Below are 17,606 nucleotides of genomic sequence, written 5' to 3'. Positions count from 1 at the left end.
CATGTATATTAATGCCACATACATATTCACCACCCAACATGAACAAATAGCAGCATTCTGTCATATTTGCTTCATGTCTTTTTTTTTTAAAAATGAAACCTCCAGGGCTTCCCTGGTGGCGCAGTGGTTGAGAGTCCGCCTGTCGATGCAGGGGACGCGGGTTTGTGCCCCGGTTCGGGAAGATCCCACATGCCGCGGAGCCGCTGGGCCCGTGAGCCATGGCCGCTGAGCCTGCGCATCCGGAGCCTGTGCACCGCAACGGGAGAGGCCACAACAGTGAGGGGCCCACGTACTGCAAAAAAAAAAACAAAAAAAAAACAGTAAAAAAAAAAAAAAAAAAAAAATGAAACCTCCAGAGTTGAAGTTCCCTTTGTTCCCATCCCCAAGTCACATGTCCCTTCCTCACACAGAGGTAACCACTGCGTGACACTGGCGTGTGGGTTCCATGATGTGTTCACTACACACGGGTATTCTTAGACTGTTTTGTATTTCAATTTATACAAATGGATTCATACTACATGTAAATAAGGTTGGCAACATTTTTTCGTTTGCCATTATAATTTTTAGATCCATTAGTTGGCAAGACATGTAACTCTAATTCATCTTAACTATCACGGAGTGTAAGCATTATGTGAATATATGAATATCTTCTACAACTTCTCCCCTACTGATGGGGTCTTTCACTATGACAAACATTGCGGCACTAAACATCCCCACTCATCTCCTTTTGATACATATGAGCGTTTCTTTAAGGTACATTCGCTAAAGTAGAAATACCAGGGGGAATTGGATGAAAGCGGTCAAAAGGTACAAACTTCCAGTTACAAGTTAAATAAGTACTAGGGATGTAACGTACAACATGATAGAGATAATTAACTGCTGTACATTGTATGAAAGTCGTTAAGAGAGTAAATCCTGAGTTCTCATCATAAGGAAAAACATTTTTTCTCTATTTTTTTTCATCTTTATTGGAGTATAATTGCTTTACAATGGTGTGTTAGTTTCTGCTTTATAACAAAGTGAATCAGTTATACATATACATATGTTCCCATACCTCTTCCCTCTTGCCTCTCCCTCCCTCCCACCCTCCCTACCCCACCCCTCCAGTCGGTCACAAAGCACCAAGCTGATCTCCCTGTGCTATGCGGCTGCTTCCCACTAGCTAGCTATTTTATGTTTGGTAGTGTATATATGTCCATGCCACTCTCTCGCTTTGTCACAGCTTACCCTTCCCCCTCCCCATATCCTCAAGTCCATTCTCAAGTACGTCTGTCTTTATTCCTGCCTTACCCCTAGGTTCTTCATGACATTTTTTTTCTTAAATTCCATATATGTGTTAACATATGGTATTTGTCTTTCTCTTTCTGACTTACTTCACTCTGTATGACAGACTCTAGGTCCATCCACCTCATTACAAATAGCTCAATTTCATTTCTTTTTATGGCTGAGTAATATTCCATTGTATATATGTGCCACATCTTCTTTACCCATTCATCCGATGATGGACAATTAGGTTGTTTCCATCTCCAGGCTATTGTAAATAGAGCTGCAATGAACATTTTGGTACATGACTCTTTTTGAATTACGGTTTTCTCAGGGTATATGCCCAGTAGTGTGATTGCTGGGTCATATGGTAGTTCTATTTGTAGTTTTTTAAGGAACCTCCATACTGTTCTCCATAGTGGCTGTACCAGTTCACATTCTCACCAGCAATGCAAGAGTGTTCCCTTTTCTCCGCACCCTCTCCAGCATTTATTGTTTCTAGATTTTTTGATGATGGCCATTCTGACTGGTGTGAGATGATATCTCATTGTAGTTTTGATTTGCGCTTCTCTAATTAATGATGTTGAGCATTCTTTCATGTGTTTGTTGGCAGTCTATATATCTTCTTTGGAGAAATGTCTATTTAGGTCTCCTGCCCATTTTTGGATTGGGTTATTTGTTTTTTTGTTATTGAGCTGCATGAGCTGCTTATAAATTTTGGAGATTAATCCTTTGTCAGTTGCTTCATTTGCAAATATTTTCTCCCATTCTGAGGGTTCTATTTCTTTAATGTAACTGTATGAGATGATGGATATTCGCTAAATCTAAGGTGGTCATCGTTTCACGATGTACACCTTAAACTTATACAGTGCTGTATGTCAACTATATCTCAACAAAACTGGAAGGGAAAAAAAAATCCCCAACAAATAGAAATGCTGTGCACATGTGGTATAAGCATTTTTAACAGTACCATTTAATAGCTCTCCAAAACACACGTACCAATTTATATCCCCATTGGCAGTCTGTGAGTTCCCATTTACCCATACGATCTATCAACATTAAGTAACTGTCAGACCTTTGCATTTCTCTCATCGTTAGTGACCATCCTTTCCCGTCACAGGACATTTGAGGTTTCCTCTTTTGTAAATTTCTTGTTCATTGTCTTTGCCTGTTTTTTTAACTGGGTTGTTAATCTTTTTCTGAAAGATTTATAAAACATCCTTATATATTTCGATCACCATTTATATCAGTGTTGCAAATGTCTTCTCCAAATCTGTTAGCTGCATGTTGAATTTTTTTTAATTTTGTTTAAGTATAGTTGATTTACAGTGTTGTGTTAATTTCTGCTGTACAGCAAAGTGACTCATTTATACACATATATATATTCTTTTCCATTATGGTTTATCACAGGATATTAAATATAGTTCCCTATGTGCACATTGAGTTTCAAAATGTAAACTGCGAGGACTTCTGAATCGATTACTCCGAAATAGGTGGTCCTATCCCAAAGTCAGAAGAGAATCATTTACATGGCTGTAAGATCTACACACATCAGCAAAGCCACAGTACAGTTATACATACAACTTTTACACTTGAGGAGCACGTCTCAGTTTTCAAGGCATCTTCTGATCACCTAATTTTGGCCTCACAAAAACATCTGAGCCTAGCGGGGCCTCATTTTCTCATTGTTAAGATTCAGTGGTTGATCATCAACATCCTTTCAATGATCAAAGTCTGACCTTTGATCCCTCTCCTGCAGCTGGGAAGACCCAGGCTCAGAGTGCTGGAGAGATGTCTTCAGCCTCACCCTACAGATGGGTCTAGACTGAAGAATCTTATGTCAGTTACATCTCAGTAAAGGTGGGGAGGGGTAGGTACAAGAGGCCCTAGAATCTTAAGTCATCTGATCCCTTGGGCAGGGTCTCTCCGCATGTGGGTGGCATTGAGACCAGCACCAGGGACAGAGCGGCGGGAAGATGGGAATGTGAGACAGACATCACTTGACCATCCAAAACCCAGAGGAGATGACAGTGGCCCCTCTGACTCCCATAGGATGAAGCGCGCACACACACACACCCCGGTAAGAAAAGGGCCATGTGAACACGAGGATGGACTCTCTCCAACAACCTTTATTGAGCAGTGAGTATGGGGACCGGATTCTGCCCTGAGCACTCCGCGTGTGGAAATGTTAGCAACTGTCATGGCTAGAGGCAAGTTCCTGTTACAAAGATGAAACGGCAGAACGCAATGCTCTTTTTAATTTTATTAGTACATGCAGATACACTGATTTACCCAGAACATGCATGTACACCTGCAGCCGAATGGGAGGGGCTCTTATCTCCACATACGATGAAGCACCATCATAACAACAGCCAGAACCAAGGAGCTGGAAAATACCCATGGCTGCCAGCGTGGAACTTTCCACCAGATCTGGGCCCCACCCAAGTAGACCTGTCAAGAGGTGCCTCTGGTTGTGAGCACAGCTGGCGTGACCTTGGCCCATCCCGGCTCACTCTACTCCCCACACTCCTGGGGGAATCTGGTGAGGTCACATTTCTGGGGACGATGGCTTCAGGCTTGACCCTCAAGAGGGTTCACAAGTGGTACCTTCTCCATTTCCCCTGAAACCAAAAAGACCTCAGCTACTTACACAGAAGTCCTCTAGTTTAACTCCCGGGTTTTGGGTTCGTTTTCTAAACTATGATATAGAATCTTAAGCAGACAGATGCAGTCTAAACATACTACGTCATGTTACCTCATGGTTTATCATGTAGAATTACTTGTTTCTGTTACTAAAGAAACAAGATTGTGAAAGTTTCTTTCCCTGCCTTGATGGTGAGTCACATTCTTAGCCAGTTCAAAACACTGAGGCAGTGCCTGAAGCATAACAGATGTTCCTTAAGTATCCGCAAAATGCATGAATCCACGGTTGACAGTACCCACCAGGTGCCGGCGACCTCTTCTGCCAATTGCAATTGCAATTGCAGAGCTTCAAGGAATGAGCAAAACTTAGGGTGGGAAAAGGATTCATTTGGCAGCTGTAGAGAGGTGAAAAACAGTCTCTGAAGAGCTTCCTAACAGTGCTTCACATTGGATCACTACCCCTGGGAAGATGTACTGAGATGCCTTCCTTTTACCTGTTGCTTTAGAGACTTGTTAATGAAACCTAAGTGTTACGGCGTATGTGTCTAAAAGTTTTTGCTTTATACACTTTTTAAAAGAATTGAGACCTCAAAATAAAGAAAAACTTCCTCAGAAACACTGAGCTTATTGTGGGGAATAAAAAGCCTGAGGCTTCCCCACTAAGGCCTGTATAAAGCCCCCTGAGCGATGGGTACACCTGGGCGCAGGTGGGTCTCGGAAAGTGCCAACTGTGGCTTCAGAAAACAGCACCCAGTGGCAGGCTGTCCCCAAAGTGGCGTCCAGGCCGCAGTCAGGACCCCCCCTCCCAGGGCCCCACCCCTCTTCAGCACAGGTCCTCCTTTTGAACACCCAGGGCCACCTGGTGCTGAAGGAATCAGAGATGGCGCCTCCCGGGCGTGTGGAATCAGCATCAGGGCCCTGGACCCCCAGCCCCGCCGGGCTCCTTTGTGCTCCTGGGAGAGGCTTTCCTGACGATCCCTCCGAGGGAGGTCTGTGAAGAGAGACAACTGCACGGCCGGGAGGATGCCACAGTTAGACTGAAGTCCCAGGAGGGCCAGCCCAGGGCCTTCCCAGGGCCTCAGAAACACCTGCCAAGGGTCTGCAGAGAAGACGAAACAGGACGGCCCGGAGGGACTCCAGTTCTCTACAGCAACAGCATGGCTTCAGGCACCCAGGGCAGAGTGACCCCGTGGCTCAACGCTGGGCTCAGCAAGGCCAGCAGCCCGGTGTCACCGGCCCACCCTGACCCCGTGTCTGCAGCTCAGTTGTAGGAAAGGTAGTCAATGAGCCGGGGAGGGATGTTCAACCTGGCAATTTTCTCCAGCCCCCTGACGCCAGCCGCCCTCCTCAGGCTCACCCTGCAGAGCTGGGACAGGCTCAGAGGTGTCTCTGGAAAAAGGGGACAAGACGCACGTGAGGTTAGCTTAACTTAAGGAAGAAGCACAGCATCCTTCAACTTAACAAGTACCAACATGGAACTGAAAACACCTCCCTTTTCCTGAAGAGAGGCTGAACCCTGAGTACCTTCTCTGGAAGGCGACCAGGAAGGACAAATAGGGACCGAGAACGGAAGATCAGGAAATGGAATTCAGGTCCTGGCCACTGGGGTTTCACTTCGTGAGCTTTCGGCTTTGGGGGTTTTGTGACTTTTTCCCCCCATAACGTTATAACTCAGCACACAGATTTGCCAGCAAAGCACTAATCTACAGCTAGTAGGCTTGTTTGTCAAACTTCCAGACAAATGAGGGCTGGGGGAGGGTTCGGGCGGGCAGTGCTGGCTGCCCACCCATGCTGTTCCAGGCCACAGGTTCTGTTCTGCTCCTGATCGCTGCAGGCCACAGGGACCCACAGAGAACTGACCCACAGGGGCAGGTAGTCCACAAATGCACATCCTGGTGACACAGAGTCAGGGCCACAGGCCTGAAGATGAAGCCTGGAGCTATAGCTCACGAGGGATGGACACCAGGGCCAAAGAAGGAAAGTGCCTGTAGGTCCCTGGCAGCTGGGCCACGGGAATGTGTACAGAGCAGAGCCTGGCCCCGAAGGCTGCCTTTAGGACCATCTGTGCTTGATCAAAGTATAAATCAACCAAAGAAAGTATTCTCAACTTATGAAACATTATGAAAGACAAAGCTCTCTGAAAGAAAAATAAACAGAATTACTACTGACATTCATTTTCCCATTTACTTCCTCCCCCAAATTATTTGAATGCAGGAAAAGAAACACCTTCTAGGAAATGTTTCCCCAATAGACGTGGATGGTATTTGCCTCTAAACTCATGATGGATTTTGGTTGGGTAAGGTTGGCAAAATGTGGAATAAAGGGGCTCTTTTTCAATTGATAAGTGTGTGAAAGCCTCTTGTGACTGTAATTCTATGTAAACTCATTTAAAAATGTGTCCCAGAGAGGAGGTCTTGTCTTAGCCAGATGGTTTGTCCTTTGTTTCCTGAAGAGTGAGGGCTGGATCTATATCATCGGCCTCATAGGGACCCAGTCTGAGTCAAGAAACGACTGACTCAGAGATGAACTGATACGTGATCAGAACAAAGCCCTCCTGCACGAGGTTCCCCTGCAGACCTTAGTGCAGGCGTCACACAAACGACACACACTCACTCTCATAGTGCTCCAGGCACTTGGCGGGGGCACTGCTGCTCCATGTGTAGTCGGATGGCTTCCGCCCCCGGTTGTCCCGGGCATAGATGTTGCCTCCAAACTGGATGAGCATCTCAATGAGGTCCACATTCTTCACCTTGGCTGCATGGTGCAGCGCCGTCTCGTGGAGCTTTGCCGCGTTCACATTGGCCCCTGCAGGTCCGGAGCAGGAACAAACGTCACCAAGGAGCACAGGACACAGAAGCAGCAACCCCTCCCCAGGAACAAAATCAAGACTCTGCTGCAGCCTTTTCAAAACCTTCTTCAAAATCCAAAAGCACTGATTCCTTTTATTTTTCCCTAGGAAAAGAGAGCTAAAAAAGAAGTATAACTGGAAACAACCAAAAAGAAGAAAAACAAGGCAGAAACCTTCCCTGTGAATTCAGAGGCTGCTCTAACGCCCTATGCTGTCTGTCCCCAGGTCCTGAGGCTCTGGAAGCTCAGGTGAGTTGCTCAAGCTCTCCTGCCGTCCTCCACGTGTACACACACACACACCATGGACACACACACGGACACATACCACGGACACACAGGCACACACACGTGCACACAGGTACACAGTTGCACACACCTCAGATACAGACATGCACTCAGGCACACACATCACATGCATGCACACACCACGTACACGCACACACCACATAGGACAGTGGCTCTAAAAATGTGTGTTGTATGAATGAATGAACATTAAATATAAGAAATCTTTTACAAAAGGGAAGCTCAAAGGGAAAATAGGGAATGTTCCCCCAAATTCCCTGAAGTTCAGATAGAGAGGAAGTATAATAACTGTGAATTCAGCTCTGCCATCCACCTCGCTCTCAGGATGACAGCAGACATTCAGAAAGATGCAAACAGGTGACAGCTAAACACAGCATTTTTAGACGCTTTTTAAAAATAAGAGATTTTGATAAAAATATGATCTGTGTAAAACACCATTCTCAGGGCACGACCGTCACCATTCTATACAGTGGGATCCCCTGGAGCCTCAGAATGTTTTTTAAGAAAATACCAACTTCTTTGAGGTCTGCTCCCAAGTGGATAAGGAGGTTACAAGAGAAAGGGGATGGGACAAAAGTATTTTCAAGAAGCCAGCAAAGAGCCCAGGGTCAGTGAAGATATTCCCTCAAATAACAGATTCAAATCACAATCATAAAATATTATCAAGGTGAGGCTTAAAAAAATCAGATCACCAGTATGTCACTGTGTAATAAGAAATTTTGAGGGTTGGAACAAGAGGAAATGAGGGGGTATAAGGCCATTAGATTTTCTAGTCCCACAGCTCAAAAATACTTGAAAACTTCTGCTTTCTGACTTAAAATCATATTAATCCCCTAGTAGAATATAAGAACTATGTTCCTAAAGCGGTCTGTGTGATGCTAAGAAAATAGCAAGCGTGCCAACACGTAACACACGTGAAGAAAAGCTCCCATACTTCCCAGAGTCAAAACTCAGACGGCAGTTCAGGAAAAAGAATCCATCAGTTAGGAAGCAGGATAAATTACCTAATTATTTAACTTGGCAGATATGTATTACAAAAATAATAGTAAAAATCAACACATGAAATAAAAGAAGCATTTTCCCCACAATCTAACCAATCTACCACATCAGCGGTTTCTTCCAATATGGCTGATACGAATAAGTAATGTTATAGTGTTGCAGTCATAATGCAAATATAAATTTGAACATTAAACTTGTAATGAAAAATAAGTTGCAAAGTCTGCAGAATCTAAAGTCCCTGTGGCTTCCTCTCAGGTCATTAATTCTCTAAATATTCTTGCCAATCAGGGAGGAAAGAGGCTGTCTCTATTTTAGGGATGGAGAAGGGTGGGTGGGGAAGCAGAGTCACTCTCAAGGTCAAGGAGAACCAGCCCACTGTGGGTTCTCGGTACACAAGGCTTGGCGGGGTGACTGTTCCAGGGGACAAACGGGATCTGTTTAAAATGTGCCTTGGTATCACTGGATTGGATGCAGAGAGAGGGCTGGTGACTAAGAGGGGCAGCTGGCATCTCCACAGAAGCTGGAAACAACGGACCAGAGCTTCCTGTAGCAACACGGGTGGGTCTCGAAAATTCAGGAATGGGTGAGCAAACAGGAAGGAGAGTCGAATCTATAACAACACCATTTACCATGATGAAAAATTCATGTCTCAACCAATAACACACAGATACTCATTAGAACAGTGGGATGGGGAGGGGGGCAGAGGAAAGAAGGGACAGAGAAGCCAGGGAGAAAGTGGCTTTATGGGACTAACGGTGACATTGCCTGGAACTGAGGACAAAAGCCAGAGCCAGCAAAACACCCGACGCCACCTGGGCCTTAAAAATCCTCAATTCACGCGTCAGAGAGAAGGGATCAGTGTTTGCTCGTGATCAAAAGCCTGATTTCAAAGCAAAACAGGATTAGAGTGGATTCAGTAAAACCTCAGGGAACAAGGACAGGGGCTGTCACGCGCCCACCAAGAACCCAGCACGACACTGTGGAGAACAGTATGGAGGTTCCTCAAAAAACTAAAAATAGAGCTACCATATGACCCAGCAATCCCACTCCTGGGCATATAGCCAGACAAAACTCTAATTCAAAAAGATACATGCACCCCTGTGTTCATTGTAGCACTATTTACAATAGCCAAGACATGGAAGCAACCTTAAATGTCCACTGACAAATGGATAAAGAAGATGTGGCACATATATACAATGGAATACTACTCAGCCATGAAAAAGAATGAAATAATGCCATTTGCAGCAACATGGATGGACCTAGAGACTGTCATATTGAGTGAAGTAAGTCAGACAAATATACGCTATCACATATATGTGGAATCTAAAAAAATGATACAAATGAACTTATTTACAAAAACAGAAATAGAGTCACAGATGTAGAAAACAAACTTACGATTACCGGGGGAAAGGGAGTGGGGAGGGATAAATTGGAAGATTGGGAGAGACACATACACAATACTATATATAAAATAAGATAACTAATAAGGACCTACTGTATAGCACAGGGAACTCTCCTCAATGCTGTGTAATGGCCTATATGGGAAAAGAATCTAAAAAAGAATGGATATATGTATAACTGATTCACTTTGCTGTACACCTGAAACTAACATAACATTGTAAATCAACTATACTCCAATTAAAAAATATTTTTAAATATACATATATATAAAAATAGAACCCAGCGCAATGCCCGGGATGGGGTGGCAAGCACAGGGGCTTGGGATTTGCTCACTGAGACAACAGCAGAGACGTGAGGGACCAGCACTGCTGGGAAGGTGGACACCCCTTCTGAACGCTCCCAGCACGGTTAAATATTTACTGCCGGGGACCAGATTAAAAGTTACCTCACCAGAAATAACTGGACTTTCACTCCCTTGGCCACAATCCTCTGCAAAAATAATCCACAGCTTGGCAGCTTGACCTCGCTGCCAACAGAAAGCCTCTGTGTCCACCCCAGGGGGCACCACTTGGCCCCGACGGCTCTGCTCTTCCTGCGGAGCCAGGACCCTCTCCAAAATCGCGCGCAAAAGCACCTGCACGTGTATTTTTCTAGAGATGTGGTCCATAGCTTTCATTAGACGTTCCAGCAAAAAGTGACAAATCACTACTCTAAAAAGAAAGCATATGCTGTCCTCTTCTCTCTACTTTTCTGTATGTTTGAGATTTTCCATAGTTAAAAAGTAGTTTTCTTTAAGAAGAAAAAAAGAATGCATGTGATCTAGGAAGGGCTGTCAAGGAGACCATCTGAGATTACAACAGAATCGGATGAAATCTGGAGCTGGTGGTAGACGCTGACACCTCAGGATCCTGCCCCAGGGGAAATCTCCTCAGCCCTCACTCCCAGGGGATGGAAACTCCCTTTGTAACCACCGGATCCCCTGCTTAAGGCCGTCGTGGACATCATGGCTGCCTTCCACCCAGAAGCTGCACCCTGTGGTGTGGGGCAGGGGTCCCGGGGCAGGGGTCCTGGGGCAGGGCTGGGCCCTGACTGGGTGAATCCCTCTCCTCAACCCAGACCCCAGCTGCTCAGAATGTGGCACAATCCAGCCAAAGGGACGGGATAAGGTTTGGACATGAACCCATTTCAGGCCGATGGGACACGGAGGAGGTGTGACGGGGAAGTTTCACTCTTCTGAGGGGAGGAAGCCATCAGAAGCCTCATGAGTCAAGAATTTGCATTCTAGCCAAACTCTGCTGCTGCGGCCATTTCTCCTCTCCTAGGGACGCCGGGCGTGGGATAAAGGGAACGGTGAGGAAGGCAGAGATGTAAGATTCAGAGGAGGTGAGTTCTTGCTGACACTGCTGAACCCCCCACGTCAGAGACCCTGAAATCTGCTCTAGTTCTGATCCTTTTGGTTACTGAACCGGGAAACTCATCCACCCGGGGGTCGGGGGGAGCTGGTTTCCTACTTCTTACAAAGGAGTCATCACTTACACAGGGTCCTCAGGACACGGAAAGGACAGTGGGTTACACCACTCGCTTGATCCTCTCCCCTCCAACCACGAGAAAGGAACCAGAGAGAAAACAGATGAAGGTGTGCTGCACATGTGCACCCCAGGCGCCCCGCGGAGGGTGGCTGTGCTATGAAATTTTTATTTTAATAAGCTCAACAGGGCTCCCCTGGTGGTGCAGTGGTTGAGAGTCCGCCTGCCGATGCAGGGGACCTGGGTTCGTGCCCCGCTCCGGGAAGATCCCACATGCTGCGGAGCAGCTGGGCCCGTGGGCCATGGCCGCTGAGCCTGTGCGTCCGGAGCCTGTGCTCCGCAACGGGAGAGGCCACAACAGTGAGAGGCCCGCCTACCGCCAAAAAAAAAAAAAAAAAAAATCTCAACAGGAACAATAGGTAGATGCCGTTGGCAGAAACGGGATCCAACCATCCCATGAGCGACTCAGCTGGAAGACCCACTGTTTCTAATCTAGATATTTAATCTTTGCATAAAAAACAAAAACTACCCCAGTGACTAACCTTACACAAAATGAAGCGTGTTCACTGAAAAGACTTAAGAGTGGCACGTTAAAGTGAATAAGACTCAGTAGTAGAAAACTGTATATAACTGATGCTCAAAAGACTGTCATCCGGAAAGAATTCATCCTCTATTTCTGAACCATTTTGGTTTTTCCCTAGGTTGCCCCCAGAATGGACAAGACAGCTGAGCTAAAATGTTCCCTCAACAAAACATTTAAGTTGGGGGCTTCCCTGGTGGCGCAGTGGTTAAGAATCTGCCTGGCAATGCAGGGGACACGGGTTCGAGCCCTGGTCCGGGAAGATCCCACATGCCGCGGAGCAACTAAGCCCGTGCGCCACAACTACTGAGCCTGTGCTCTAGAGCCCGCGAGCCACAACTACTGAAGCCCACACGCCTAGAGCCCGTGCTCTGCAACAAGAGAAGCCACCGCAATGAGAAGCCCATGCACCGCAACGAAGAGTAGCCCCCGCTCACCACAACTAAAGAAAGCCCACGCGCAGCAACGAAGACCCAATGCAGCCAAAAGTAAGTAAGTTAATTAATTTAAGAAAAAAAGAATGCATTAGATGTGACCCTACTTTATAAAGAAAATCTTGAAAAAAAAAATTTAAGTTGGGTTCATAATAACTCCTTGCCCATAGCCGCTTTGGCTACATTTTAAAACTTCTGTGGTTGACAGGTCCTGACTCTAGCTTCAGTTGGGCAGGTTGTTTGTTTGTTTTTAATAAATTTATTTATTTATTTTGGGCTGCGTTGAGTCTTTGTTGCTGCGCACGGGCTTTCTCTAGTTGTGGCGAGCAGGGGCTACTCTTCGTTGTGGTGCGTGGGCTTCATTGCGCGGGCTTCTCTTGTCGCGCAGCCCGGGCTCTAGGTGCACTGGCTCAGTAGTTGTGGCTTGCAGGCTCTAGAGCGCAGCCTCAGTAGTTATGGTACATGGGCTTAGTTGCTCCATGGCATGTGGGATCTTCCCAGAAGAGGGATCGCACCCGTGTCCCCTGCATTGGCAGGTGGATTCTTAACCACTGCGCCAGGAGGGAAGTCTCTTGGTGGGTTCTTTTTATTTTGTTTCTGTTTTTCACCATGGGAAACTCTCTATCCTTAGGACACCTGACAGCCTCCTGGATCCTGACGCAACTGACGCGCTTCCCCTGGACCCCATCTCCTGATTCAGACCAGGCAGGCCTTGGGGACAATCCCCTGCGGCTGCCAAAAATAATCATTCGTGTTCATTGAGCACCTACTGTGCAGCAAGTACTGTGGAAATGTTATCATGAATCCTCCCAACAGTCCTGCAAAATAGGTTTTAGTTGTCCGGTTTTATAGATGCAGAAACTGAAGCCCAAGGACTCAGCTGACAAGTGGGAGAACCAGCTGCAAACCTGGGCTGCCTGACTGCACCAGTCAGCTCTCTGCCAGCTCGCAGCACAGGTGAACACAACGCACCAGCAGTGAGCCGGGCAGGTATAAACGTGACGCACCTGCGTTGAGCAGCATTTTGACGCAGTCCAGATGCTCCCGGGCGCAGGCCACGTGCAGAGGGGTCCCAAAGTGGCAGTCGTGCGCTTCCAGGTTGGCCCCAACGTCAATAAGAAGCCTCACACACTCAGAACTTCCTTAAAAGAAATGGAGACAGAGGAAAGGCATCGTATCACATATATTTGAAATAACAGGCTTGGCAGACACGCGGCTGCTGGAGCAGGTGAGCCCCGAGCTTGGCGGCAGCAGGAGGGAAGGGAAGTGGGCCTGCATCCTGACCAGGAGCAGTGGGTCCTGGACACGGCATGGGTGTCCTTCCCCGGGGAGCTCAGTGGCCCCCCCGAGCTCACCAGGCAGTGGGAGAAAGGGAGGGAGGGCATGGCCGGCGCCCGTGCTGGGAGGACACAAAGTTGGGCTCACCAGCTGTGGACGCAGAGAAGGCTCCTCACTGCTCTCCAGCCCTCGGGGGAAAAGGAAGGGGCTCCCCACCTCCAGCTGCCCCCCAAGCTGTGTCAAGAACGCCAAGCCGCCTGGATGAACTTCCCTAAACTTCCCCACTGCTCGGGTTCCCAGCCCCCTCCCAGCAGATGCCTTTCTGGCCTCTTTCCCGGCTCCTCTCTGGCGTCTTTAACTCCGGTTTGGGGTCAGCTTCATCCCATCCCAGACTCCATCCTCTCTCACCCCTTGATCATGCTTGGCTGTTGGCACCGCCTCTCCACCTCCAGCCCTGAAACCCAGCCCCACCTCCACCACCAGGCGCTGGCCCTTCTCGGGTGAACATGCCCCCCATGACAAGGTCCTCCCCCCACTCCCCAGCCAGCCTCCTCCTCACCCTGAGTTGGTCTTGACGCCGTGCTCTCCTCTCCCTCACGTCAAATCCCATTGATTCTTCCCTCAAAGCTCTGCACGTGAATCCATCCCACCTGGGCTCCAAGAGCTTTGCACTTGGGTCACTGTGATGGCCCCCAGCTCATCTCTTCATTTCCAGGATACCCCCCCATTTCATATTGGCAGAATATGCCACCCCAAAATATGCCACTTTGGCATAAGGACTATTTGGAGCTGAAGACAAGTAAGAAGCAGCAGATATAAGAAAAGCTCTCTTGTCTTCCCCATTTATGTCCCTAAAAGCAGGACATAAATGTATAAAGGTGTCCCCTCCCGTCTCTACCAGGAAGGACAGAAGTTAACCACCAGGAACAACTCTAGACCCTGATCAGCCCAGAGCCGGCACCAGAGGAGTCCACACTGCAAATCTTACTAACTGGCCTTTGCCTCCCAGGAGTTCCCCGCTGTATTTGCCTTCATATAACTTACCATCCCTAGAAGCTCATGGTCCTTTTCCTTGGTCTTGTGTCTGCTCGACAGAATTACTGCTCTTAAGATGCTACATAAACCCCAATTCTAACCACCCTTTGCCTGAGCTCTCTTGTGTGTATGTGCAATGCACACACTAACTTCCACTTGTTTTTCTCTTGTTAATTGGTCCCTTTTCAGTCTCATCGGCAGGGCCCCAGCCAATGAACCTAAGATAGGTGAAGGAAGAAAAATAAGCTTCCCTCCCCTACGCTGCACATGGATGGCCACTAAACGAACCTCTCAAAAATGTGTTCTTATCATTCAGCATCTGCTCAAAAACCTTCAGAGCCATCTGTAGCAATTCCCAGTGCCTGTGGGCAACCCAAGGTGACCTAACTGGGATTCAGGGTGAGGGCAGCAAAGACTGGCCCTGTGTGCAGCCGTGGAAGAGCCCACACCCTGCACCCTAACAAATGCAGCGAAGACCAACACCACGCCGACCAAAGCACAAGACACAAGTGTGCAAACCTTGCTCAAAACAATCGAACCCAAACTCCCTATTCTGTCATCTGAAACACTGCCCACCAGCTGGCCTTGCCCCAGATTTCCAGTTCTGCCTGTTGTAGCTCCTCTGCTGGGCGTGTCTGACCCAGCGAGGCTGGAGCAGCCTTATCCTCCCACCGTCTGAAATCCACCTATTCTCAGAGGGCAGGTGAAAACCCACCTGCTCCCTGAGCCTCGAGGACCAGCTCTCGGCTCCTCTGAGAGTTCCTGCCTGAGGGTGCGTCTGGGCCTCATCTCCCCACAAGATCAGGGGCCTGCAGGCCAGAACGACAGCAGCCACTAAGTGAGCGGCTGCCGAGGGCACCCATTTCCAGGGTTAGCATCTGAAAGGCACCGAATCAGCTAGAAATAGAACCCTACCTTCAGCCCCCAGCCCTGGGTGAGGACTGTATCTCCAGGAGGAAAAGCATCAGATTCCACGGCTGACGGACCAAAAGCCAGACCCAGCCTGGGAGCCCCGCTTCACCAGCGGATGGCTTCCCCTCCTGGCTATCACCGCTACCCGACTCACCACTCATGCAGGCCTCGTGCAGCGGGGATGCCGTGTACAGGGGTGGGTTGACCTTGGCCCCGTGGGAGAGCAGGAGCTTCACGCACTCGATGCTGCCCGAGGCACAGGCGTCACAGAGCGGGGTGCTGCCATCGATGTTGCGGGCGTCCACCTTGAGGGGGGAGGAAACGAGCATCAGAGGGCAGAGGGCAAGGTGCAGGCCACTCGCCTTCTCATCCTGATGCACGTTCATCTTTGAGACACCACGTAGTTTTTCGAAATTCTTAGGTTTTCTATTATGTGCTGAGGTGCCGTGCCAGGCAAGGGGGTTCAGAGATAGAAAGTAGGGCATGTCTACTGGCTGCCTGAGTACAGCGGGCGTGCAACTGGGGGCTTTTTTTTAGCTCAGTCTCACTCCGGCCACCACCCCAACACCTAATAAGCACAGGCAGGGTATGAAAACGGGCTTTAACTCCAGCCTCAGCTAGGAGGTGTGCCTGAAACTGTTTTAACATGCCTCCTCTAGGTGGAAAATCATAAGGCAGGAAAAGGCAACTCCCCAAACTGGCAGATTCTGCTTAGAATTTGTCCAAATTCAGCTGTTTACTTGGGTTCATGCTGAAGCTTGTTCCATTGCCTCTGGAACTGCCTTCATAGCCAAGTTCTGGGAAGAGTGAGCAGAGCACAGCCTTCCCTTCTTCCTCAGCCCCCACCGCTGTCCCAGGGCAGCTCCTACCAACTCACCCAGCCGACTGGTAAGTACCCGGCAATTCTACCAGCCGGATACCAGACACCGTGTGCTGGGGGCTCCACATGGGCTGCGGTGAGAGTACATAAACTAGGGGAAAGCAGCAAATCAGAATCTTGTTCTTGTTCCTTTTACCTGTCCTTCCAGAGCTAGTTTGCCAGCATCCCACTTAGTCATCCTGCTCTCTGAGCCCAAAAGGCTCCTGCCGCCAAGGCCTCGCCAGCCCGGTAGGCAGCCCGCCTCTGTGTCCACAGCCTGCCTGCCCACGTGCAGAGCAGAGCGTGCTATCGCTTTGATAACCCAGCCTTCTCTTCCACCACCAGTGACCTCCCAACAGCCAGGTCCACGAGCACCCTCACCAGTCCTCAGGGCGTGGTTGCCATGGAGACCAGCCCTCTCTCCTCCTTTGGCCCCCACTACAGTCCACTCTGGTTTCCTCCTTCCTCTCTTTCTCAGCCTCCTGCAGTGGTTTCCTTTCTTCCCATGTGTTGCATAACACAGAACGCTCTTCCCAAGCCTCTTTTTCTCTGGAGCTGGTCCCACCAGTCTGGGGACCATGCTGCGGGTGGCTCACCTGGGCCCCGGCGGCCAGCAGCAGCTGCACGCACTGCGCCTGGCCCTGCAGGCTGGCCGCATGCAGGGGTGTGATGGAGTCCACCATGACCTGGTTGACGCAGGCCCCGCTCTCGATCAGCTGCTGCAGCTGCCGGGTCTCCCCTCGCTGGGCTGCCTCGTGCACGGGGGTGCGCTCCACCCAGAAACCTGGAAAGAAAAACGTGCGGTGCTAAGAGCACACCACTTCTGTCCAGGTCAGATGAACCTCAGGACCCTTTACGAAACCCAAGCCATTGTATACACGATGGTGTAATTGGTCCAAACACCCCTACTCAAAACCCTTGAGTGATCCCCACTCCCGGGAGTGGAGTCCAAGTCTTTGGTGAGGCCTACAAGGTCCTTCATGATCTGGAGCTTGCTCACCTCCTTGATCCATCTGCCACCACTGCCCTACACAAGCCCACTCTCCAGCCACACAGCTGGCTCACCGTGGCCCCCTGCCCTTGCACACCTGCATCTCTGCATATATTCTCTCTGCCTGAGAAGCACATCTTTGCCCCCACCCTGATCATCCATTCTGTATCTCCTGTTTAGATGTTATGTCATCCACGTGGACCCATTTGAAATAGCTCCTTCTCCGGAAGACACGTCTCCCACAACCCTGACATCTACATGCTTATAATGCAGCACTTATACTGTCCCTGCTCCTGGCCTGGGAGAGCCTTCAAAGTAGGGACTTGATTTAATTATTCAATTTTAGCAGAAATCTCAGGATTTCCTACATACAAAATCATGTCATATGCATTTAGATAGAGGTAGCTTTGCTTCTTCCTTTCTAATCTGAATGCCTTTTCTTTTTCTTGCTTAACTGCCTTGGTTTGAACATCTAGCCCCACATTGACCAAAAGTGCCGAGAGGCACCTCCTGCCATGTTCCTGGTCCTGGAGCT

At 48.7% G+C, this 17,606-nt stretch overlaps 1 protein-coding gene across 3 annotated transcripts in view; it reads right to left on the bottom strand.

The window, feature by feature from the left end:
• Positions 1-3,097: 3,097 nt before the first annotated feature.
• Positions 3,098-17,606, bottom strand: part of ASB13 (ankyrin repeat and SOCS box containing 13) — a 28,178-nt gene continuing 13,669 nt past the window's right edge. For 2 of the 3 annotated variants that reach the window (XM_081229226.1, XM_081229227.1), the window contains exons 3-7: positions 16,677-16,864; positions 15,376-15,526; positions 13,004-13,138; positions 6,520-6,711; positions 3,098-5,295 (exon numbers count right to left, since the gene is read on the bottom strand). In XM_081229226.1, the coding sequence (XP_081085352.1) occupies positions 5,168-5,295; positions 6,520-6,711; positions 13,004-13,138; positions 15,376-15,526; positions 16,677-16,763 (693 nt within the window). In that variant the 5' untranslated portion in view covers positions 16,764-16,864 and the 3' untranslated portion in view covers positions 3,098-5,167. The remainder of the gene's footprint in view (positions 5,296-6,519; positions 6,712-13,003; positions 13,139-15,375; positions 15,527-16,676; positions 16,865-17,606) is intronic. The other variant, XM_081229225.1, reaches the window with a different exon arrangement.

Source organism: Mesoplodon bidens (genome assembly GCF_964165515.1).
Source record: "Mesoplodon bidens genome assembly, chromosome: 3".
NCBI classification, from domain to species: domain Eukaryota; kingdom Metazoa; phylum Chordata; class Mammalia; order Artiodactyla; family Ziphiidae; genus Mesoplodon; species Mesoplodon bidens.
The sequence above is the reverse complement of the archived record's forward strand: the minus strand, read 5'-3'. Positions and strand labels throughout refer to the sequence as shown.